General features: G+C 44.6%; 1 protein-coding gene across 3 annotated transcripts in view; it reads left to right on the forward strand.

Annotated features, from left to right (window-relative positions):
- SLC13A3 (solute carrier family 13 member 3) overlaps positions 1–26629 on the forward strand; it is a 76323-nt gene that overhangs the window by 22166 nt on the left and 27528 nt on the right. For all 3 annotated transcript variants that reach the window (XM_061208458.1, XM_061208459.1, XM_061208460.1), the window contains exons 2-6: positions 7487–7752; positions 10444–10604; positions 19521–19587; positions 22273–22458; positions 24671–24796. In XM_061208458.1, the coding sequence (XP_061064441.1) occupies positions 7487–7752; positions 10444–10604; positions 19521–19587; positions 22273–22458; positions 24671–24796 (806 nt within the window). The remainder of the gene's footprint in view (positions 1–7486; positions 7753–10443; positions 10605–19520; positions 19588–22272; positions 22459–24670; positions 24797–26629) is intronic.

Raw genomic sequence — 26629 nt, forward strand, 5'->3', positions numbered from 1 at the left:
ATACTCGGAGCCCTTTAAATGTTTAGGGGAAGAGAGTTTAAAGATTAGAATTTCTGTTTAGATATGCAGTTCATGAACAGCAACACTACCCTGGGACCGAATTACCTGGGTCACAGCTTTACATGCATGACTAAATCGATGTCATTTATAATCCCCTCTGAAAAATAATAGGACCTCTCATTAAATGAATTAATACATGTAAAATACCTGGAACTTAATAAATACTCAAAACATGTTGGTGGTTTTGGTTGTCATTATTATCATAATTATTCTCCTGCATAGTGATGTGAGGCAGGATAGAAAAGGCAGCTCTGAACAGAGCTTCTTAGGATTCAGATTTTCCAGGTGGCTTTTCATGCCACTGACCTCAACCATTATAATATTCTCTTTTCTTTTCTTTTCATGCCCTTGTAAGGATAACCCAGGTAGCAGGGTTACTGTGGCCTCACAAAATGAATTGGGAAATGCTCCTCTTTTCTCTATTCTCTGGAAGGGTTTGTGTAAGATGGGTATTACTTAGTCCTTAAATGTTTAGTAGAATTACTAAACATTCTTAGTTTAGTATTACTTAGTCCTTAAATGTTTAGTAGAATTACCATTGAGGTCAGCAGGGCTTAGAGGGTTTTTTTGTTGTTGTTGTTTTTTGAGGGGAGTTTTTAAATGATTGATTCTCTTTAATAGACAATGAAATATTCAGCTTTTCTTTTCTGATAGTTGAATAAGTTATGCTTTTCAAGAAGTTTTTCTGTTTCCTCTGAGTTATCAAATTTATTGGTATAAAGTAGTTCATACTATGCATTTAGTATCCTTTCGAAGCTGTAAGATTAGATTAGTTCATGAGGGCGGGGGGGCCCCCATGATGGAATTATAGCCCTTATAAGAAGAGAGCTTGTCTCTGCATGCCTGGCACCAAGGAAGGACCATGTGGGGACATAAGGAAAAGACAGCCGTCTGTAAGCCAGGAAGAGAGCTCTCCGCACAACCCAAATCTTCTGGCACCTGGATCTTAGATCCTCCAGTCTACAGAACTGTGAGAAATAAATGTCTCCTGTTTAAGCCACTCAGTCTGTGGTATTTGCTTGTAGCAACCTGAGCTGATTAAGACAGACATATATTCTTCAAACTGGAATACCTATTGGTCTGTCAGGTGGTGCATAAAACAGGATAGTTGTGTCTTCCAAAGCCAGCAGCAAGTTTCCAACTTTGACAACAAATAATTGTATATTTTTAAACAATGGATGCATTATGGAGCATGATACCACACATGGGTTGAAGAATGTCAAGTTTGCACCAGAATGTGACCCAGATTCCTTGGGGGCTTTCCATGGATGTTCTTCTGCCTGGAGGCCCACAGAGTGACTGGAGCCCATGTACTGGCTCACGAGACCTAATGGTTACATTTTCATGAATTTTGCTAGCTAGCTGTTAAACATAGATACTATTTAAAATGAAATTTTATTAATTGGGGTTAAAAAATTATATCAAAACAAAGGTAATAGATAGTCAAAACTCATCACTTCCTAATTGTTTTACTATTATCTATGGTCTTGAGGTTATTTACATCTACTGTTATTTACATCTATATGTGCGGAGGAAATACTGTGGAGTGTTGTGATATAGTCCATCTCTTTCCAACACTGTGCTCAGTGATGTAACTTGGTGGCTTGAAATCAGCCATGTGGGCGTATTTACACCATAGAAATCACTAAACACTACAAATCAGGGCTTAGCTCATTGTTTGGTTGCTTGTCTAGACTTAAGAAGGTGATGGGAAAAGTTAGTAATACAGATCACACTTAAAATGTGTTGTCTATAGCTGTTATATTGTGACTAGCACAAAAAATGAGGAACTATTCTTCCAGTATTTGAAAACCATCATTTGATTCAGTAAAGAAGACACACCATTGGTAAGCGAGTGACGTTCTGACATATTCCTTCATTGTGTCTGTTTTGTCTTAATAATTAATGTAAATGAAAACATAACCGACATTCATAGTGGAACTAAACTCACTGGTCAGTGACATGAGTGACTTCTTAGCTGAATTGAATAATAATCAAGAACTTTTACACACACACGCAAACATATACACCCACAGTTTTTTCAGAGAGCCAGTTGTTAAACATTTACCAGCACACCACTCGAGGGATATTTGGTGGGTAGAGTCTGATAAGGTCATTTGAGTTTGCGAAGAACTAGCCATTGAGAATGGTCCTATGATTGGCACTGTCAGATTTCCTGGTAAAAGTGCCATGACTGTGTCTCAGTCATTTTTGTAGTCTCAACTCCCAGTCTGGTGCTTAGCACGTGGTCAGGAATAATGTTTGCTGAATGGATGATAGTGAACATGTTGTAAGCACTGTCTGAGTTGCAGAAGCACGTATTAGTTATTCAATAAATATTTTGGGTTCCTACTATGTGCCAGGCACTGTTCTTGGCTTCAGGGACACAATCCCTGCCCTCCTAGAGCTTACATTCTAGTGGAAGAGAAAACCAGTAAAGTATAAAATCTGCTTTCAGGTTAATTTTATGTCACCTTGACTAGGCTAAGAGATGCCTAGTTAGTTGGTGAAACATTATTTCTTAGTGTATCTGTGAGGATGTCTCTGGAAGAGATTGCATTTAAATCAGTAGACTGAGATCTGCCCTCACCAATGTGCTGGGCATCATCCAATCAGCTGAGGGCTTGAATAGAACAAAAGGGTGGAGGGAGGGCAAATTCCCTTCTGCTCGATCTGAGCCATCCACTTTCTCCTGCCCTCGGACATCCGTGCTTCCGGTTCCTGGGCTTTTGGACTCAGATTGGAACCTACACCATCAGTCCCCTGCTTCTGAGGGCTTTGACCTTGGACTGAATTATACCACCAGCTCTCCTGGTTCTCCTGCTCGCAGATGGAAAATCATGAGACTTCCTGGCCTCCGTAACTGTGGGAGCCAAATCCTATCACAAATCTCCTCTTATATGTATCTAGATATGTCCTATCCATTCTCTTTCTCTGGAGAACACTGACTAATCCATGTGGCAGCAATTGGTTATATGAAGAAAAATGAAGCAGGATAAGGAGATGGAGACAAGTGGTATCACGCTTCTGCCACACAAGGAGCCAGGACATGGCCTTCTACTTAAAACCTGGCTCCATGTCTAGGAAGCTGTGTGTCTTCAGAGTAGTCACTTGACCTCTCTGAGCTATGAAAACTGTCTCTAACTGATATTCAGGTCCATTTGTGGACTCACAGGTTCCAAGCCCTAAGAAGACCTTGTTGGCCAAATTTGCTTTTTTGTGGTCTGAACCTTTGGATTCATTGGCTTCCCGGGTGGTCCCTGAAACTCCACTGGCAGAACATGGGCATTCCAGAAGCTTCTGTAAATGGGGTGCTGTTTATTGTGCTGCCACTTTCCTGCATCTTTGTTTGCTGTACTAGGAGTACCTGGGTTGGGTCTGCCCCTTTGTTTGCCTCTGTGGAACCCTGGAACGATGCCTTTTGGCTCCAAGCACCCATTGAGACAAAGAGGTCCTTTTCTATAACAGATGCAGCGCAGGATCTCAGCTGCCTGGGAAACCCCAGTTTGGGGTTCTAGAAACATGCCTGACACCTATCTGTTGCCTCTCTGGTCTCAGTGTTCATACCCGTAAAGCAGGGGGCTTGGCGATGATCTGACTGTCCTCCATTGAATTCCTGGATCAGGGAGGTATTCGGTTTGCCAGGGTGGGTGGGAGGGAGGGAGCGAACAGGGGGCCTAGTAGAGAGCTCCTCATCCCACTTCTCCCAGAAAAACTCCTTTTAACTAAATTTTACTCTCAGGGTTTGTCTGTTTTATATTGTGATTTAATATACAATTTTGCTTGGACAAAGGGCTGGAAGTTATAAATACTTATAAATCTGTGATTATCTAAGATCTCTCATCCCTGATATGTAGGAATCTGCCTGGTATAGGAACCAAAAAGATGTTAGGAAATCAAAACTTAGGCAATTTTTAGTCGTGGTATTTGATTCCATATTATTGCTTTTGCTTTCGATCTTTAAAGTGTGTGTCCAATAATCTGACCTCTTAAAATATTCGTTTCAAGTGGTGTTGATTTGTTTTACAATTATTCTTCCCTGACCCCAACAACTCAAAACTGTGAGAACTAATAAATGAATTCAGCGAAGTAGCAGGATACAAAGTCAACACACAAAAATCAGTTGCATTTCTATACAATCTAAAAAGGAAATTAAGAAAATAATTCATTTACAATAGCATCAAAAGGGATAAAATACTTAGGAATTAACCAAGGAGGTGAAAGACATGTACAATGAAAACTACAAAACATGGCTGAAAGGAATGAAAGACATAAATACAGATCTTCCTCAACTTGCAATGGGGTTACATCCCAATAAACACATTGTAAATTGAAAATATCATAAGTCAAAAATGCATTTGATACACCTAACCTACTCAACATCATAGTTTAGCCTAACCTACCTTAAATGTGCTCACTTACATTAGCCTACAGTTGGGCAAAAATCATCTAACACAAAGCCTATTTTATAATAAAGTGTTGAATATCTCATGTAATTTATTGAATGCTGTACTGAAAGTGAAGAGCGGAATGGTTGCCTGGGTACAGAATAGTTGTAAGTATACCGGTTGTTTACCCTCATGATGGTGTGGTTGGCTGGGAGCTGAGGCTCGCTGCCACTGCCCAGCATCAGGAGAGAGGATCAGACTGCATATTGCTAGCCTGGAAAAAGATCAAACTTCAAAATTCTACTGAATGCATATCACTTTTGCACCATCATAAAGTTTAAAAAATCGTTAAGTTGAACCATCAGAAATAGGGGACTGACTGTAAGTGGAAACATATCTTGTGTTCCTGGGTTGGAAAACTTAATATTGTTAAGATATCAATACTACCCAAAGTGATCTAAAGAGTCAGTGCAATCCCTATCAAAACCCCAATGGTTTTTTTTTTTGGAAATAGAAAACCCATCCTACAATTCATGTGGAATCTCAAGGGACCCCAAATAGCCAAAACAATCTTGAAAAAGAACAAAGCTGGAGGACTCAGAAGTTTTCCTGATTTCAAAACTTACTACAAAGCTGCAGTAATCAGAACAGTGTGGTACTGGCAAAAAGACAGATATAAACCAATGGAACAGAATAGAAAGCCCAGAAATAAACCCTCACGTGTATGGTCAAATGATTTTTGGAGAGGGTCCCAAGACCATTCAATGGGGAAAGGACAATCTTTTCACCAAATTGTGCTGGGAAAACTGGATATTCATATGCAAAACAATGAAGTTAGACCTTTATCTAACATCACATACAAAAATGAACTCAAAATGTGCTCATGATCTAAACATAAGACCTAAAACTATAAAAATCTAAGAAGAAAACATAAGACAAAAACTTCAGGACATTGGATTTGGCAATGATTTCTTGGATATGAAACCAAAGGCACAGGCAACAAAAGAAAAAATAGACAAATGGGAAAAGAGGATTTGTTTTACAAAAATTCCCTCTGTAAGAGACTTTTTGTAGGTCTGTAAATTGCATGAGAGAATGTAAATACTGGTACAAAAGCTAAGGCACTTGGGAAATGGAAATTCTCCAATGTTGGGCATGTTAAGCAGTCTCAGGATGTGTTTTCAAGGTTTGGAAATGGATGTAGGTGTGTCTTACAGTCTTCCCTCTCTCAGTAAGGGACAACCTCATTCTTCCATTGAGGCCAACAACTAGAATTACCCTGGGCTTCTCTCTTTGCCTTACACATCATAACAGATCCTTGGCAAAGCTGTCTTAGAAATAGATCCAGAATTTGATGACTTCTCATTACCTACAGTGCTCCCATCAGACCCTAGCTGCCAGTATCTATTGCTTGGATTATTGCCAAAGCCATCTCATTGGTCTTCCTGGACCATTGGACCTTGCCCCTTTAGATGGATTAACTAATCGTAGTGTCTGCATATAGTTTGATGCCTGTCCTGTGTAGCTGAGGATATGTTCTATTAGGATGGTGCTTGTTAGGATGGAATTCAGTTCAGTGTGCTGTGGACACTGAATAAAGTCGACAAAACCTACTATGAGTAAGAAGTAAGAAGAATAAATGGCACCAAACAGCACCAAATCCAAGAAGTAGTCTGTGTTCACTGGAACATGCAAGATCATTGCCTTGAGAGAATATAAGAAAGCAAGGTCAGGGCAGCAGGCAGTTTTATTTAAATAGTGACTATGGGAATAATAAGACACTATTTATTATGGATCCTGTGGGACACTGATGTATCAGAAGACGTTACCATTACTGCGCTCTTGTTTCATCAGCAGGTGAATAGTTTCACAGGTTTTGACAAATGTACAAACCCATGTAACCACCACCCCAATCGAGGTCTAGAACATTTCTGTCACCCAAGTAGTTTCCTTTGTGCTCCTTTGCAGCTCCCCCTCCGCAAAACACAAACATCCTAACCCCAGCCTTGGCAACCACAGATCCGTTTTGTTTTGAATCTTTGAAATTGCATTGTCAAACTTAATGCATAGATTCTAGCATTCAGCTGATAACAGCTGTGGGGTACTTGGTTAAGAGAGTTGGCTCTGGAGGCAGATTGTCTTGTTTGCACAACCATTGCCTTGCTACTGACCTCCTGGAATCTCAGTTTCCCAATCCACCAAATGGTCATAATAATTATATGTACTTCACTGGGATTTTGTGAGGAATAAACAATAGCTGGTACCTACTAGCCCAATAAATATCAGTAATTATTATTACTATTTATAGAGTGGGTGCCAAGTGTTGGACATTGTGCTAAATGCCGTGTATGGATGTGGCAGTTGCTACTGGCGCTCTGTCCACATCCCTGTTGGTGGTTACCATTCTGCACATGCCAATAGCTTCTTGCAGAACGCTGGATGCTCTGCATGAACTTGTTATCTGGCTGCTGCACAGGGCAGGTCGAAGTGCTGGAGAGTTAACGCTCCCATGAGCAGCCCTCAATCAGTGATGACCAAGAGCTGGCAGATAAATAGCCAGCTTCCTTGCCTCCCAGGGGGACTACTCTGAGGCATGATCTACACTGTCTTCTAGGGTCCCCATCAAGATTGACCCCCAGCTGCCCTCCGTAGTAACCTTCTTGTTAATACACTGTCTTGGCGTCCTTCTCTGTTTCACTTCCTCACTGCCCTTCCAGAACTTTCTGAGATTCCCTGTCGAGCAAACTACTTTTCTCTCTCATGCTCATCTCCGGGTCTACTTCTAAGACAATGGGAGTATTTCATTTTATCGTCAAACAATCCTATAAAATGGACAGATATAGCTTCCCCATTTTATAGTTGAGCAAAATGAGGCCCAGATAGGTGACACCACCGGCTCAAAGTCTGAGCCTTGGGCACTTACCCTCTCCACTGCCTCCCCGAGGAATGGGCCCTGATGGGCCTTGCTCCAGGACCTCTTCTCCCTCTGCCACCCCAAGCTCTGCTGACCCTCCTGGGCCTGCATCTCCCCCCTGCAGGAAGGTCGCTGCCTGTTCGTCATCCTGCTCATGGCGGTGTACTGGTGCACAGAGGCCCTGCCCCTCTCGGTGACGGCCTTGCTGCCCATCATCCTCTTCCCCTTCTTGGGCATCCTGCCCTCCAACAAGGTCTGCGCCCAGTACTTCCTGGACACCAACTTCCTCTTCCTCAGCGGTCTGATCATGGCCAGCGCCATCGAGGAGTGGAACCTGCACCGGAGAATTGCCCTCAAGGTCCTGATGCTCACTGGGGTCCAGCCGGCCAGGTAAGGCCAGGTAATGGGTCCAGCCCAGAGGTGGCGAGGCAGAGGGACCACACCTCTTGGAGCCCAAACCCACTCTTCCTGCTCTGGTCATCCAGGGCAACAAACTCATCATGTCCCACCATCCACTTGTTTATTCGTTTCTCAAATATTTAGTGAGCCCCTCTGTGTGCCAGACACAGTGCTAGGCCCTTGGGTAGTTCTCGAAAGTACATAAGAATCACATGGGAATCAGTTGAAATGCTGATTCCCAGACCTCACCCCCAGGGATTCCTGTCCAGTAGTTTTAGAGGGGGCCATATTAGCAGTTTGACTCAGACTACTTGGGGCTGAATCCCACCTTTCCTGCTCTGGGAGGTGACTTAGCCTCTCTTTGCCTGTAAAATGATGATACAGTAGCTTGGACCTGCACAGTAAATGCTGGCTGTTATCATCCTGGTTTTCTATTTACCAGCCACAGTGACATGGTGGGTGGGGAGTGGATGGAAAGATGGCCTTGGAGAGACAGGGAGGTAGGGTCCATTCCTAAGGGCCTCGGGCCCCCTAGCTAGGATTCCAACTTTTATTTTAAGATGATTGAATGGCCTTTAAAATAAGGTCATTGTTGTTCTTTTAATCTTTTTTTTTTTTTTTGCAATTTGTTGAATCTTAAGGATTCCTTCCCAGTAATGTTTTTAAATGCATAAAGCACAACACATAGGATTTAAAACAACAACTACAACAATTACAGCAAAATGCACTTATCCAAACAATTTTTTAAAACCACACAAATTTGTGATAGAATACTATATGTACTTCTTTATTAACACAATAAATGAGATCTAGCAACAGCCTCATAGCTGTAGTTTTGAGGCAGTTCTGAGTGTCAGTGATATTCCAAGATGTCTCAACTATTATAATGTGATATGGAAGTGTCTGTGATCTTTATTGGTAACAACTCCCCTTCTAATAGAGAAAAATTTTTTTAATTAATTAATTTATTTATTTATTTTTGGCTACATTGGATCTTCGTTGCTGCACGCGGGCTTTCTCTAGTTGTGGCGAGCGGGGGCTACTCTTCGTTGTGGTGCGCGGGCTTCTCACTGTGATGGCTTCTCTTGTTGCGGAGCACAGGCTCTAGGCGCACGGGCTTCAGTAGTTGTGGCATGCGGGCTCAGTAGTTGTGGCTTGCGGGCTCTAGAGTACAGGCTCAGTAGTTGTGGTGCATGGGCTTAGTTGCTCTGCGACATGTGGGATCTTCCTGGACCAGGGCTCGAACCCGTGTCCCCTGCATTGGCAGGTGGATTCTTAACCACTGCACCACCAGGTAAGTCCTCCCCTTCTAATAATACTGAACTTTTTTGCCTATGTTTATCACTGAAGGAAATATTTAATTTCTATTAGATGTTAGTAAAATAGAGGTGTATTTTCCCCTATCATGTCCATTCTGAATTATATCCATGGCCCCCTGGTTATCAATCTCTGCTTTAAAAAATTCTAAGCTGGGGAGTGACATGACCAGAATTGCATTTTTAAAAAAATTCCTCTTGGCTGCCATGTGGGGATCAGATGAAGGTGAGAAGCTGGATGCAGCCCAGGTAAGAGACTGTTCTGGGGATCCAGATGAGAGATAGTGCCACCTTGGACTAGGGTGGTGGCAGTGGAGATGGACTGAATGGATAGGTTTGAGAGCTCTTTTTATGGTGGGGATGGGGGTGGCGATGAGGGAGAAGGAGGTTCTGAATAACTCATGATTTTCTAGTGTCTGCTCTGGGCCAGGCATTCTGCTAGGCTTTGTAGCTGTTTCTTCATGGAGGAACTGTCAGTCCTATGGGAGAGACTCCATCTATAGAACTGATCCCAACACAAAGCAGAATTTAATACCTAAGGGACACATGGTGCAATATGAGCCCACATGAGAGATATAGGGTGACTTCTTGGAGGAGGTTACATTTGGCCTTGAAGAATGGATGAGGCTGCTGTCAAACATGTTTTAAAGTTACAACAATGAAAACAGTATGACACTAGTTCAGAAATAGATTTTTAAAACACAGAATAAATAATCTGGAAGAAATCTAAATCCGTGGGAAAGGGAAGGATTCAAGAAGTGGTGGGTGTTGGAATAATTTGTGTATTCTTTAGGAAAAAATTCTACTTAGATCCGACTTTGTTCTATACAACTAAATAAATTCCAGGTGGATTAAGAGTTCAATGTAAAGAAAAACAAATCACTAAACTTAGATTCCTGTTGGTGGGAGGGACCAAGCAATGGCAGGCAGGCAGGACATCAAGGTGTGTTTGGGAGCTGGCGAGAAACTCAGCAGAGCCTGAGCAGGGGTGCCTGGGAGGAGTGGAAAGGGAAGGGGGAGAGAGGAGGCTGGGAAGGCCACTTAGGGTGAAACAGTGGAGGGTCTTGGTGCCAAACCAAGACACCTTTATTCTGCAATGGGAGCTATCCAGGATTTGTGGGCAAAGGAGAGAAAATTTCAGGGTTGGTGTGTCTTTAGAACTATTTTACCTTGGGCACCTGAGGTCAGTTGACTTACATACACTGAGTCAGTTTCTTTAGATCTAGAATAAGCGTGGTGAATGGATTTGGTTTCCACTTGGTCACTAGCTTGTCCTCTCTGGGCCTTAACTTTCCATGTGTAAACAAGTGGGATACAAACCAGAGGCCCCAGTTCTAGGTCTGCCTCTAACTCCCTCTGTTCCCAGGCTCATCCTAGGGATGATGGTGACCACCTCCTTTCTGTCCATGTGGCTGAGCAACACGGCCTCCACTGCCATGATGCTGCCCATCGCCAGCGCCATCCTGAAGAGTCTCTTTGGCCAGGAGGTTCGTAAAGACCTCAGCTGGGAGAGTGAAGAGAAAGCAGGTGAGTCTGTGGGAAGGGACTGGGAGGAACTCCACCAAGGTGGAAGAGTGGGAGTGGGGACATCCAGAGGGTGTTGGGGAAGGCCAAGGGGATGCACTTATTGAGCACCTACTATGTACCAAGTTTAATAATAATAACTGAGAATTCACTAAGTCAAACCATGGTACCTTTTTTTAAAAATTGCATTTATTGAGCATTTACTATGTACTAAGCAATGAGTTAAACACTTTACGTACATTAACTCCTTGGCCTCTCAAAACAGCCTCATGAAGTAGGTACTGTGCAACTTGAAACAATGATGAGATTTATTTCAATGAGATTGGCAAAAATAAGAAAGCTGGATAGTGCCCAGTGTTGACAGGAATGGGAGCCATTGGAACTCTGTGCACTGCTAGACAGTGTGGACAGTCAGCCTTTCTTAAGGGCATTCTACAAATATTTAATCAAATTAAGTGTGCGTATACCCTGGAACCCAGAAGTTTGGCCCTGAATGCAAGTGCTAAAGGCATTCTGACACAGGTTCATGAGGAGACACGTGTGACCACGTTTAGTGCAGCATTCCCTGTGGTATGCTGGTTAGGGTTCGGGTTCGGGTTAGGTTTAGGGTTGTGGTATGGCCACCATCGCCAGTAAAGGAGGAGATTGAGTGTGGTGGGTGCACGTCACTGAGCACTATGCTGCTTTTAGGAACAAAGAATTAGAGGGACATATAGTTATATAAATAAATCTCATAAAACCTAGTTGTGATTGGAAAAGCCAGAAGGAGATATAGAACACAATATCGTTATGTAAATTAAAAATACTCACAAAAGACAAAATGTTTGCAAGAACATAAACAAAGGAAAAGCTACACATTAAACGCATCCCAGTGGTTGCTCTGGGAAGGATGGGATTGGGAAATGGGGATAAAAGGGACCAAATTAATAAATAAAACAAAAAGAGTGGCCTTGTGCAACAGATAGTGAGAATGTGCCGTGAACTGAGGGATTGGATTCACTTAAATCTCTGAAATTGTGTTCTAAAGAAAACAAAACACAAGTAGCTGCCATGTTTTTAAATGACTAAATGAGAGCTCAGAGAGGGGAACTGACTTCTCCAAGTCACACAGCGAGCAAATGGTAGAGCCCAACTTTGCACCCAGGCAGTCTGGCTGCAGAGCCCACTCTCCTCCCCCATGAAATCAGCTGCATCAGTGAGAATTCTTTTGGCTGCAGGTAAAAGGATGCCTGTCTGCCAGTGACTTAAAGAACAAGGGTTTATTTTCCTCAAATGTCAAAAAGTCAGAGAAGGGCAGTTCCAGGGTCATTTCAGAGGCACAAGGATGTCAGGGATGTTCACTGGCATCTCTGTGATTCCCTTGGTCTTTCCCTCATGGTTGCAAAATGGCTGCCACATCCGTCTGCATTAAAACGTCTTTCTTTACACACATGTATTTTAAAAGGAAGTTTTAAATTGGTATATATGTGGGCAGAGATTGCAGTATTAATTCTTCCTTTGTTCTTTTAGTAATAGAACCCCCACCTGGGCACATGCTTGTGCAGAGAAAAGACTGAATGTCTCAGCTTCCCTTGTGATTAGATGTGGTCATGTGACCAAGATTAGCCAATGGGGTATGAGTGGGAATAGTGTGTGCAGCTTCTGGGTGCTGCCCTTCCTGCTTCCTACTCCTGCTGGTTGGGATGTGAATAGGATGGTGCAGATGAGAGATGCTACCTAGGACCCAAAGATGGAAGGTGTGTGTTGAGAGAGGGGGTCGTAGATCTGCTCCAGTAGCTTTGGATCATTTACTCCAGTGAACACAGCATTTTCCACGAAACCATGGGCTTTGTGTGCTAGTTATATTTTTTCGAATATGCATGAAAATAAATATATATCTGTTAAAAATCTAAATATTGATCCATGTGCCATCTATGTTAATCTCACTTACTGTGGTATGGGTATTTCCCCATCATGCAGTAAAGGGGCTTGATTATTTTATTTCCGTGACAGCCCTGAAAGCTAGAAATGATTATAAGTACTTTACAAGCGAGGTTTAGAGAGGTGAAGAATCAATTACAGTGTTGGTAAAATAGCAGAGCTGGGATCTATGCAAGGTCAAAGTCTTCCACATGGAACGGAAGAGATGTTCTATAGCAGGGGTTGGCAAACTTTTTCTGTAAATGACAAGACAGTAAAATATGTTTTGCTGGCCACTTGGTCACAACTACTCAAACTCTGCCCTTGCAGGGAGAAAGCATCCATAGACAATATGTAAGTGAGTGGGCATGGCTGTGTTCCAATGAAATGTTACTTGTGGGTGCTGAAATTAAAATTTTGTATAATTTTTACATCACAAAATATTATTCTTCTACTGATTTTAGCCATCCACTTAAAAATGTGAAAACCACAGCTGGCAGGCAGCAGGCCAGATTCAGCCTGTGGACCATAGTCTGCAGATCCCTAGTATTCCTTAGTAGAAGCCTAGTATTGGCTTTGTCAGTTTTCAAACTGTTTCCCCTGAGTCTTGGGGCTCCAAGAGAATACCTCATAGTCACCTTGGGGTGGCAGCAAGCAGTTAACTCTGCTCTGTCTCTCATTTCAACCCAGCTGCCCCCACTTTACCTACTTTATACCCTGAGCTTCCAAGTAACAATCACCGATGTTTATTGAGCACTTACTTTTATGCAAGGTCTCATCTAAGGGCCTTACATCTGAATGACGTGGAGCTAGCTTTGACCTCATTTAGAGCAATGGAAATGGAGGAAGAATTTAAAAAGTGGTTAAAGTAGTCCCCAAGGTCATGTAATTCCAAAACAGCAGCTCTGGTATTTTGAATCCAGGTTGGTTGACTTTAGCGCCTGTACTCTTAACCTCTGTTGTTCTGCCTCCCATAGAAGATGTTTTTTCTAAGAGTTTAGTGGCAAAAAAAAAAAAAAAAAAAAAAAGTGTGAAAGCCAATTCCCTCATTATATGAAAGAAGATGAAAAACCTGAGACTCGGGAAGGGGAAGGGACTTGCCCAAGGTCACACACAGCGTCAGGTGCATAGGCGAAATCCAGAGTCTTTTCCCTTACGCTGCAGGATGTCAGGAGGCAGGAGACCCTGGAAGGCTGGGGCAGACCCCTGCTTTCATAGGCGGCGGGATCAGAGAGCGGGGATTAGTTAATGATCAGCCCCAAGACCTAAAACGGGTAATTCCAGTACAAAGAGAGGTGTTCTCTTTCATCCAGTTTCTGTGCTCTGTCCTGGTGGCAGGAGGTAAGGACAGGAGTGGAGGGAGTGGAGACTCTGTTTATGGGCAAGGATAGGGGCGAGGAGGCTCCTGGAGGCTTTAAGTCCCTGAGGGACACCCAGAGCAACAACTATAAGGATGATGTGAGCTACCATTTCCTGAAGACCCACCCTATGCCAGATACTGTGCTAAATTTTTCATACCCATTAGCTCACTTAATCTTCATAACAGTACTATGAAGTAGATGACACCCATTTTACAGATGAAGAGACTGAGGGTCAGAGAGGCAAAATGTTTTGCCCAAAGCAACATGGTGAGTTAGTTGCTGAGCTTTGTCTGAATCTGGAATCTGTGCTTACAAGCCAGAACAAGATAGAGCCTGGGGCAGGGCAGGGCTCACTGGACAAGACCCTGGGGATCCTTAGCCTTGGAGGGCAGCCCTGCTCCTTCTCTTCAGTTCTTTTACACACTCTGCTCCTTGCACTGCCTGGGGGACCAGGGCCACATGGGTGGTGGCTTCTCCTTCTACATGCATGTTCTCATTAGACCCTCTACTTCAGCCCTGCAAGGGTGGCCCTATCATCATGCCCATTTTACAGAGGAGGAAACTGATGCACAGAGTGGTGAAGTATTTACCCAAAGTCCCTCAGCCAGTAAGGGGCCCACTTGGCTTTTGAATCTAAACTCTACCACTCTTCCCCCTCCTTTTTTCTGCCCAAAGAAGGCTAGGTTGCCACCCATGCCTTTCCTTTAGGAATGCCCAAGATGCTATCATTCCAAAAGCAATCTTGTAAGCTGAGTTAAGCATGCCCTCCTCTTCCCTCTTCATTCATAAGGCTGGGAGAGGGGACCCCTTCCTGAGGCTCTTCTCTCATCTATAAAATGAGGACAAAACCACCCATTTCGTACATATCGTTGTGAGGCTTACATGAGAAATGAGAGCCTGGCACATAGACATGGTTAATACGTGGCAGTTATACAATTGCTATTACATAAAAACCAGTATAAGAGTTCCAGGAATTGGAAAGAGTGGGTAATAAGACCCTGCACCTTGATTCAGGTTGAAGTTTCCTATGACTGCTAGTTGAGAAGGATTTGTTTATTACCTGTCTCCTCCATGGACTCCAAGTTCCATGGGAGCTTGTGTCAATCTTTCTCATTGCTGTGAACTATAATATTGTTCACCTAGAACACTGTTTGGCACGTAGTAGATAATCAATAAGTGTGTGAAATAAATAAATAAACAAACCAGTTACTGAACTGTTCTACGCCTGTTTCCTCATATATAAAATGGGGATATTAATCCTTACCACCTGGGTAGTTGTGAGAACTAAGTAAATTAATGGTTGTAAAACTGCCCATCCTGGGGACCTTTGACTTTCCCTGGGGTGCTGTTTACCTAATCTGATACAAGAACTCTTTCCTGAGAGCCTCTGTGTGCCAAACTTCAAGAACATTTCAGTCATACCGGGGAGGTTCGATTAGAGTTAGCTGTTCCAGGTCAGAGCCAGGTGGGTGCCTTTGGAGGTGGGGTGAGATTCAAGGGGTGGGGAATCAGTAGTCCTGGGAACAAGCCCGACTCTGCCATTAACCCAGTGGGTCATCTTGATCCCACCCTTCCCCCATGTCTCTGGGCCTCAGTTTCCCGAGGTGTAAAGAGGAAGGTAATAACCCCTGCCCAGCTCTCTCAGTCTGTTCTGAGGCTGCTGTAAGATTACAAATGTGGAAGTTCTCAATTCCCCCACCCGATATAAACTCAGGGATTGTTATTATTTGAATAAGATCTTACATAAGCACCAAGCTCCTAACCAGCCTGCGATTTCTGGACCCAGGGAAGTCAGAACCTTTGGAGACTTTGGCCTGTTTTCGTGTGGTCACTTGGGTCACCGTGGTCACAGGAAGTACAGGGATGACCCGGGATAAATGGTTAAGAGTAGCCGAGCTGCTAGGGGCTGAGTAGCACCTTGGTTTTCCAAGTTTTTTTCAACTTCATCTTCATTGGTTTTATCATCATCATTAGAAAAAAATAATGCTTGGTATCAAATTTTTTCACATTACTAATTTGCATAAAGAAAAAGTGAAACTCCCTCCTTCCTAATTTTAATCGCTACAGATAATTACTGTTCATAGCCGTGTGTGTATGATAGCTTCCTCTGCCTCGTCTATAGCACGTACAGTTTTGTATCAGGGCTCTCCAACTCTGATGCTGGCAGCAACCAGCTTCCATGGCTGAGAAAAGCGGCCAGGTGAGGACTGTGGCAAACTGGTGAGCACTCACCCCCTCTAAGGTCATGGGCAGCCACTGGAGGCTTCAGTTCCCCATCTCTAACTTCAGGGGAGTCTTCTCAACCCTGCCTGCCCAAAAGAATGACCTACAGAGCTTTTAAAAATACTGAGTCCCCAGAGCCTCTAAACCAGAACCTCCAGGGTGGGACCTGGGCATTCTCAGCAAATTCTAATGTTCATCCTGGGCTGAGGAAGGTGGCCTATTGTTATACCCGAGATGCTGGTGAGCTCTGCGGACATCTGATGCCGCGTGACAGCCATTCCCAACCCGGGTGAGAAGGGTACAGAGAGAGCTAGAGATGGGTGGGGGGTAGGGAGTCACTGGGTCAGGGTTCTTCCTGTCTGGCCATCCCCTGGGGAGTGACTTTGCCCACCAGCATCAGTGTCCTATTAACAGCCCTTCACTTCCTGCTTCAGTGCCCCGGCCTCCGGCCTCGTGTGTTGCATGTGGACATGTGTTCCCATCACGGGAGCCCTGAAGCCCTTGTCCCCATGGCCCAGAGTGAGCTGATCTGAATTTAGCCTTCAGACCCCTGCTGGTGGTCACCAGCCTCAGGCACAGTAAAAATGACCCAGTCAGCCACCATGGGATCCTGCTCCCTCGTGGTACCAGCAGGAAAAGAACAGCCCAGAGTGGAGAAGGGAAGGGACTTCCCCAAGCCCCCTGGTGAGACAGGGAAAGAACTGAGGCTGGAGTCTAGACCCTTCCACCCAGTCTACATGGCCAAAGCCCCCCAGGAATACATCTGTAGTTAAACAGGTTGAGTTTGTCATCGTTGCTGCAGTGAGGGAGAGCACACACCACGGGCAACTACAGTCAACTCAGAGGGTGCTAGAAAGCACCTCTCATAGGATTTGGGCTTTGGTTGGGTCATTTGGGCTGGGGATGGGGGCTAAGGAAGCAGGGTTTGCTCTAGATTGGGTGCTGTCAGAGACTGGGGACAATTCTGTGATTAGGCAAGAAGTAACCATTTATTTAGCAAGAGAAGTGGAAGCTTGATATTTTGTGGGTGGCAAGTGGCTTTGCACTTTAACGAGATTAGGAGGTGTCCTTGCTCTGGCTCATTTTATCAGTCTCAGAGTGACTTTGTCTGAAGTCGGTGATGTGTAAGATTATTTAGGTCCAACAAGAGAATGATGTGTCGTATCTGGGTCAGACCAGTTCCAGACTTCAGGGACCACTCTTATATTCTTTCTTAATAGTAACCCACATTTTCTAAATCCCCACTAGTGCTCAGATTCCTGTTAAATTTTTAAAATCAGAGGCTGGCAAACTTGGGCCCACCAAATCTAGCCTGCTGCCTGTTTTTCATGCAGCCTGTGAGCTAAGCATAGTTTTTATGTTTTTAAATGGTTGGATAAATCAAAAGAAGAAGAATATTTTGTGACATGTGAAGATTATATGAAATTCAGTTTCAGTATCCAAAAGTAAATGTTTAGTCACACTTACTCATTTCTGTATTGTCTACGGCTGCTTTCATGATATCATGGCAGATTTGAGTGGTTACAACAGAGATCATATGGCTTTTCATATTTACGACTGGCCTTTTACAGAAGAAGTTTGCTAATCCCTACTTTAAATGACGTTTTAGTTGTTCAGGTTGCTATGACAAAAATACCAGAGACTGGGTATTTATTTCTCCCAGTTCTGGAGGCTGCGAAGTGCAAGATCAAGGCGCCAGCAGATCCGGTGTCTGTTGAGGGCCTTTTTCTGGTTTGTCGACAGCCGTCTTCTCACTGTGTCCTCACATGGTGGAAAAGGCAAGGGAGCTCTGTGGGGTCTCTTTTATAAGGGCACTAATCCCATTCATGAGGGCTCCTCCCTTATGACCTAATCACCTCCCAAAACTCCACCTGTTAATACCATCACATTGGGGATTAGGTTTCAACATATGAATTTAGGGGGTGATGAAAACGTGCTGTCTATAGCAAATAAGTCAACTCTTTAATCCTCTTGATAACCCTAGGGGAATTATTACTTCCATTTTATGAATTAAAGATGTTCAAGGAGATCAAGGGATTTATCTAAGCCAGAGTTTCTTAACTTTGGCACTATTTGACATTTTAGGTAGGATAATTCTTTCTTGTGGGGGCTGACTTATGTTCTGTAAGATTTAGCAGCATCCCTGACCTCTGACCACTAGATACCAGTAGCACCCCAACTCCCCCCATCCCAGTTGCAACAACCAAAAATGTCTCCGGACATTGTCCAATGTCCCCTGGAGGCAGAATCGACCCCAGGTCGGAACCACACTGATCTAAGGTCGCAAAGCAAGTGATGGAGCTAGGACTTGAACCCTGAACCCATGTGTTCAGCTACCAGTCACACTTCCAATGCCCTGGGATGGATTCTTTTGCTCTTGGTGATGGTTTCAGCTGCAGAAACTTGTAATCCCTTCAGTTGTCTCCACGACACAACAAGGCTCCTGCGGGGAGACTGACCTATCAAGCAAGGGCTTCTTTAAAAATGAAGTCAGATCCTGTCCTGACTCTCCTCTGCTCAAACACTCCCCTGGCTCCACTCCCATCTGGCTCAGAGGAGAAGCTAAAGTCCTTACTGTGAGCCCCAAGACCTCTGTGTGATCCACACCACTTCCTGCCACCTCACCCCTGCCACTTCTCCCACCTCTCCTCCTCCTTCATGCCCCTCCAGCCCCACTGATCTCCTTCCTGCTTCCCAACACACCAGACACACTCTCACCTCAGGGCCTTTGCACTTGCTGTTCCTGTTGCCCCCACCCCTCTTCCCACAACTCTTCAGATGATTGGCTCCTTTGTATCCTTGAGGTCTCAGCTCAAGTGCCATCAGCTCATATGTCTTCTCTGTTGACCTGATCACAACAGTCCACGTGCTCCTCCTCCCCACGCTGCAGCCACTTTCCATCACATTGCCCGGTTTCATTTCCTCTGTCACTTTCATCACAACTTGAAGTTTTCTTTATTTGGTTATTGTCTGTCTCCCTTTCTAGAATATAACTTTCATGGGAGCAAGGACACTGTCCTGTATTATTCACTGTGTACCCCAGGCTCATAGTCAATAGTACACAGTAGGTGCTCAATAAATGCTTTTTGAATGTATGGCAGACTGGGGTCACCCATCCCATTGCTGATCCATTACCACTCAGAGCTAGTCTTTCCCAAACATCCCTTTGACAATGACAGCTCAGGTTAGCCTAGGCTTGAGTTATGGGTTGTCAAGCAGCCTTGCAGCTAACTCCCTGCCCACGGGCCTCAAGCCCTCTCCAAAAAGGGATGGGTGGGACAGGAGGATGGAATTTTGAGTATCTTTTTTTTTTTTTTCGATGCAATGACTAGTATAGGCCAGGACCTGAGGAAGCACTCTTGATTGACTGCACAAGAATGGGACTCCTGTCCCATTTACTACATCACACTAAAGACATTGTGTTCTTTCCTCCTAGCTGCTGTGCGGAAAAACGGCCTGCATACTGTGCCCACGGAGATGCAATTTATTGCCGGCACAGAAGAGTGAGTTCCTGGTGATATTCACAGAGGAGCCAGTGCTTGATCCAAGGAGATGATGAACAAGAATTCAATGCTCTAAGCAATCCTCCGCCTACCCCCCAATTTTTCTCCAAATGACCTAATGCCCAAGTGTCCACCATTTATAGCTTTGGCTCCAGCCTCCTTGGAAAAAGCAAATGTGGGAAGGGCAGGGGAGCACGTTAAATCCCTAAAGGTCTGCTGAGGTGCAGGGTCTGGTAGGAGGGACCAGAAGAGCAGGAGGCACAAGCCACACGATAGTCGTGGAGGAGAGGGTGTACCAGGCCAAGCGGCTCCAAAGACAAAAATATCCTGAGACACCCTTCGCACTTGTGTGACTTAGGAAGTATCTTGACTTTGACAGCACATTTAGTCTTTGGTGTCTTTTGTACATGGCAGCGTGGATAAGATCTGGGTGCTTCGAACCATGCAGACCTGGCTTTGAAGCCTGGCTTTGCCGCTTACCGGCTCTGTGATTTGGACAAGTCACTTAACCTCTCTGAACCTCAGATAGTTTCACTTACCAACTGGACATGCTATCAGAACCCACCTTATAGGGCTGTTTTGATATTAAATGAGAACATGTAGCTAAAGCAGGTTTCTGGGCCTTCCATGCACAGATGGTAATGCTTGTTATTAATGGCATTGTTATCTCGATTTAATGGTGACGAAACAAACAGCAGGAAGTAAAGTGACTTGCTCAAGGCATTGCTGGGCATCAGTCAGGTCTGTTTCATTCATTCAACAAATATTTATAGAGAGCTTACGATGAGCCAGGTACTGTCAGGGATACAGCGACAAACAGAAAAGAAACCCTGCCCTTGCGGAGAAACAAATACACAAGTAAAATCCATAGTGTGTCGGAAGGTTGGTGAGTGCTATGCAGGAGAACAAAGCAGGAAAGCAGGCTAGGGATGGGGTTGGGGAAAAGGGCAGTTTTTAAATGGGTGGTCAGGGAAGGCCTCACTAAGAAGGTCATTCTTGAGCAAACGGCTGTGGGAAGAAGGTTCTCAGCAGAAGGACCAGCAGGTGCAAAAGTCCTGAGAGTTCAAAGCAGCCAGGAAGCCAGCGTGGCTGGAGGTGGGGGTCAGAGAGATTGCTTGTGTGGCAGGAAGACAATGGTAGAGGGACAGAGCACGTGGGACCTCATCGGCCATTGACGTCGCTTTGACTTCGAATGAGATGGGAGCTGGTGGAGGGTTCTAGCAGAGGAGGGACATGATTTTACATGAGTTTACCTTATCCCATGGCCTGCGCTCCTTCCTGGCACCTTGTTTGGGGGGATTTGAGTCCAGCTTTGAGATATGGGTTCTATAGTTGGCCCAGCTACTCACTACCATGCAACCTGGGAACCACCTGCCCACGCAGAGCTTGTGCTGAGTCTTTTGGAAAAGAGCTCATCCCCACTCTCTGGAACTTCATGTCCACTGGATGCAGTCCCCAGCCCCACTCCGGGCCTCCGTTTCCCATCCAAACGAGGAAGGGAGTGAACGAGACGAGCCTGAGGGCCCTTTTCCTCTCTCATTCTCCTGTGAGGCTCAGTCTGGTTGGGGCCCCAGCTCTGAGGGAGGCCACAGGTTCCTGACCAGGCCTCTCACCCTGAAAAGTCAGGCCAAGGCATCTGTCTCCAGCTGCTTCCAGCCGTTGTCTTCCTTTCAGACCCAGATCACATCCCCACTGCCCTCTGGAGAAGGGGCCCCTCATGTTAGTAATTAAGGCCTGAAGATATTTGAACTATCTTTCATTCTCTAAAAGAAATTGATTTGTTACACAGGGACAATTCTTAGTTTTATTCACTTATAAACATTTTATAATTGCACAAGTAAAAAGAAAAAAACTCTTAAACAAAAAGAAAAATGTACTCAGTATCTCACTCCCAAAGATAGATTAGAACAGTTAAGTAAATACTATTCTAGACTGTTTCTTGATATCTCTATATATACATAAGTGCATTTCTTTATTTAAAAAAATTGATCACGCTACGTATGCCACTTTATAACGCATCATCTCACTTAATGGAGTGTAGTGGACATCTTTTCACCTCAATAAATTTGTGTCAACATCATTATCTTTTAATCATATAATTAACAATTCTTAATTTTATTTTTCCCCCAAACTCCTCAACTGTACCAGGAAAATAACCCAGATAGTACAAATAAAAAGAGGGAAAAAATCCATAATTCTGTCCCCAAGAAAGGCACCAAAACAACTTTGTGTATACCGTTCTAGACTTTTCTTAATATTCATATATTCATGAAATATGTGCGTATTTTTAAAATAAAAAAACTAAGTAGTGCTGTTACCTACCTTTTCACTTCATATAATGGTCATCTTTCATTTTAATAAACACCCATCTAAATCACCGTTTTTAATAGCTGCATTGGTATTCCATCCAGAAAGAGGATCATCTTTTTTAGCCAATCCCTTTTTGATGGATATTTAGGTTGTTTTCCATTTAAATTATATTTAATACCAATTATTACTTTAGGACAACTTCTTAGAGTAGAACACTTAAGCTGAAGGGTTGCACATTTTTAGAGGTTTTTGGAGCCTGTGCCAATTGCCTTCTAGAAAGTTCACTTAGCTCTCCCATCCTGGGCAGTGTGTTTCCCCCTAAGGCCAGGAATTCTGAGTGTCTTCTGAATGGCTTCTCTTTGGGTTTGTTTAAAGCAAAGACTGTCCTGAGGAGGCGGAGGCTCCAACGGATCTCCAGGCTAACTCCAAGAAGGAGGAGGAATATCGCAGGAACATCTGGAAGGGCTTCCTCATCTCCATCCCCTACTCGGCCAGCATCGGGGGCACCGCCACCCTCACGGGCACGGCCCCCAACCTCATCCTGCTTGGCCAGCTCAAGAGGTAAAAACCAGTGCCCCCCCCTCCCCAGCACTGGGGTTTCTGCTCCTCCTCCTTCATCCAACATTCAGGGGTGTCTGTTGAATGTCTTCTATTGGCCAGGCTCTGGGGACCCAGCGATGCACAAACCCCAGCAAAGTCCTTACTCTGGGACACTTCCATTCTGGTTGGAGAGACAAGCAATACAGGAAAAAGCAAAAGAATATATAATATGTTGGTGTGACGAGTTATGAAATAAAGCAGGATAATGGAGTAGAGGTGACAGGAGTGATGCTGTTTCATGTAGGTTGGTCATGGATGTGTGATCTCTCTGATATGGTGACATTTGAGCAGAGACCTAGAAGTGAGGGGGTGAACTTTGTGTACACAAGAGGGAAGAGCATCCCAGACAGAGGGAATAGCTTGTACAAAGGTGGGACTGTCCTGGGGAACAGCACAAAGACCAGCCAGGCTGGGGTTCAGAAGGGGATAAGGTAAGAAGAGGCCAAACTAAGGCAACAATTGTAAGGACGCAGCTCTTCCTAAAAGTGAGATGGGGAGTCAGAGGAGAGCTGAGAGCCGAGGGGTGACACGATATGACATCTGCTTCTAAAACCAACCCCGGTGGGAGGTGTTGGTGTGTGGCTGTGATGTGCCGTGAGAAGCTTTGCAACCAGCCACACGGGACAGCAGTGGAGTGGATTCTGCCAAGAAGTGAAATCTCCCCATCGCTGAAACTGTTCAAGCAGAGGCTGGGTGGCCATCTGTCAGGGCATGAGAATCAGAGAAGGATTCGACAAGATGGCTTGTCGTTGATTCCATTATTCCAAACCTCTTAGTCTGAAGATTTAAAAAATCCTTAGACTCCTTCAAGATTCTAAGTATTTTCAGATTCCAGGATTCTGAGAGGTGGGGTTTCTAAGATTTCATTGCAGTGGAGATGCATTTAATCTATGAATGTAAGCATTTGACAAACAAACAGCAACAAAATTATTTGATATTCAACATGGCCACATGTGCTGGCCAGCTTCTTTATCTGGTATTCAACCAAAGAATCAAGGACTTACTGGGATGATGGAGGGAAAGCTGGTTGGGTTGGTCTTCCTGAGAGGGCTTGGTGTACATAAATCAGTACTATACTTGCGGGTAGTCAAAGTTATTTTCATGAGAAAACTTAAGTACGCCCATGTCTTACCTCATGAACCAATTTTAAAACCTTAACCCTGCACCATATTCTCAGGTTCTCAAATCCTTTGATTTTAAGAGTATGATGAAAAACAGTGATTCTCAGCCATGGGTGCATTTTAGAGTCTCCAGGGAAGGTGAAAATAATATGCTTGGATCTCGGTTGCAGAGATTTCTGATTCAGGAGGTATGGGATGGGGGCCAGGTATCAATATTTCCCCAATTGATTTCAGCCCACTGCAAATCTTCGGTGTCTTTTCGTCTCCATTCTTTGAGCAAGACTTGGCTGTGAGACTGGAAAACCAGAAGCCAAGATGGTCCTGCTTCAGATGTAGGGACGATCTGGGCTGACCCTTTAGTCTCCTCCATTAGCAGGAAGTGCCAGCAAAGGGGCAGTTGACTGGGAGGACAAAGCAGAGTGTTGGGTATTAGTTCTTGCTGGAGCACATCCCCAGGGCTGGACAGGAAAGACATGGGCTTTGGGGGCCTCAGGGGCTGGTCCTGAGTTGGGGGTTGGGGAGAGTGGGAGGGCATTTGCTATCAGAGGGTTTTTAGGCTGCCTGTCTGCTCTGATGTGAGCAAGCCTTTGTTCCAACTTGAAAATAAATTAGGGGGAAAATGCTGGAGCTGTAAGTAAAAGTATCAAACATGAAGGATTTTGAGTAAAGTGCACGCAAATTACATGCAAATCATATACAACATTTAATTGCACAAGCTAGGACCTTCTGGTCAGGAAGGAGGTATTTGAAAGGAATATGGGGTTAACGTGGGGTTCTGAATCCCCATCGGGGAACCTGGGGAGACAGGGAAATGGCTGCCCTGAATGCTCTCCTTGGCCTTTGCTCCCCAAATACATTTTATTAGTTTATTCTGATCATGCACGATATAGACACATTATAGAACACTCAGAAAATACAGAAAAAAAAATTTGAACGACGTTCAATCCCACTGTTAATATTTAGCATACTTCCTTTAGTTTTCCTCTGTAAGTATATGTGCATCCATTGGCGTGGCTGACCTCGGCGGGCTCTCACCTCCCTCTTTTCTCCAGTTTCTTCCCACAGTGCGACGTGGTGAATTTCGGCTCCTGGTTCATCTTCGCCTTCCCTCTCATGCTGATGTTCCTGTTGGTGGGCTGGCTCTGGATCTCCTTCCTGTATGGAGGGATAACCCTGAGGTACCCTGGTGTTTCAGCTGAGCTTTGCGGCGGGATGAACCGTGCTCAGTAGCGAGTGGCCTTCCTAAGTCATTACAGTTTCATGTCAGATGTGGTGCCTGTAGTCCTCCTCGCCTCCCAGGGATGTGGGGATTACAGGTGGTGTGGGAACTCGCCTGCTAAGCCCAGGCCCTCGGTGAATGTCGCTCACCATCAATAATTCCTAATAGTGTTGTTACTTAAGTAAGGTACACACTCATATCAGAGGAGAAGATGTGTAGCGTTTCCCATTTCACGGGGCCTCAGTACAGGAGAGAGTCTGGGGGGTCATGAGGACAAGGTATCAAATAACATTGACTCAGACAGTGAGAAAAATATTTCTTTATCAACTCATGTAGAATCGATCTGCTTATGCTGGGGAGAAAGTCTCAGTAGGGTGAGGAAAAACTTTAACTCTCTAACCTTTCCGAATTAGCCTTTTAAAAAAGAAAGAGCAAACCTCAGGCCCAGAGACTAAAGCCAGCAGTGGTACCTAGCCACTTTGCTTTGCTTTCATGTCTTTATTTTCGTGGGTACTTTCTATGTATGACAAGTGATTCTTGTTTTCTACGTATGGGAGCAATAGAAAGTTTTCCATTTAAATACATTTCTTTAATTAAAATGCTGAGTCTAGTTGGAGGAAACTGTTAAGGAAACATGAGCCCCGTGGTATGTGGCTATAGGAACGTTTGTGAAAGTAGGTTATGAATGCCTGGAGTTTGGAGAATACTAAAATAGGAGCTGCAGCTCAGGGCTGGGGTAGCAGGCATGTCATAAAGTCATTCTCTGACTCAGTCCCCTCACCTCTCTGGGCCTTAATTTTTCTCATCTGTAAAATGGGACCAGTAAGAGCTACTATGGATCAAAGAGACGTGAAAACACCTTGAGAATAGAAAGGCTCTGACTGTGGTGTTCCTTGATCCCTCAGAGTAGAAACTCAAGGTTCAAAGCCCAGCTTAGCCGAGAGAAGCAAGCCCAGACATTGGACTCAGATAAACCAGAGTTCACATCATGGTTCTGCATGACCTTGAGCAACTCTGTCACCTCCCTGAGCCTTTACTTCTTTAATTTCTTCACTTGTAGATGGGGGATAATAATGAGCTACAGCTAAAATAAAGTCTAAATGAGGGAGAGTGCAAAAACTGCCCAGTGCTGAGCCTGAAACAGAGCCCCTTTCTCCTGTCTGCCTGTTCCTTGGACATCTGCGATACTTGGTCTCGGAGGAGGCTGTGATGAAGGAAATGCAGGTGGAGGGAAGCCCAGTGAGAGAGGTGTTTCTGGGTGGGTAGCAGGAAAGGTTCCGGCCAATCCCATGACACTGCCTTCCCTCAGCATGTATCCACCGAGCATCTGCTACGTGCCTGATGCTGTCACAGGTGCTGAGGATGCAGCCCCTGGGCAAGGCTGAGGCGTTCCTGCTCTTGGGGAGCTTGCAGTCTAGGTCGGGGGAGACAGACAGTGAACAACTAGTCAAAGCAGAAATACCAGTCATGATTAGTGCTGGGAGGGAAATGGTTGGTGAGATCTGAGGGTGCACGCTAGAGGGCTCTCACCTTACTGGGAGGGCAGGAGAGCTTCCTTGGGAAAGTGCGTTTTGAGCAGGAATAGGAAGAGTGAATAGATTAACTCAGTAAAGGGAGAGAAGGAGATAGGGGTGATGAAGAGCATTCCGGGCAGATAGAACAATGAGTGCAAAGGCCCCCAGGCCAGAGGTAGCAAGGGGTCTTCTGGAAATGAAAAAAGGTTAAAGGGACTGAGTTCAGGGTGTGAGGGAGATTTGTGGGCGATGAGGCAAAATGATCAACTGGGCATGAT

The sequence above is a fragment of the Eubalaena glacialis genome, chromosome 13, assembly GCF_028564815.1.
Source record: "Eubalaena glacialis isolate mEubGla1 chromosome 13, mEubGla1.1.hap2.+ XY, whole genome shotgun sequence".
Lineage (NCBI taxonomy): Eukaryota > Metazoa > Chordata > Mammalia > Artiodactyla > Balaenidae > Eubalaena > Eubalaena glacialis.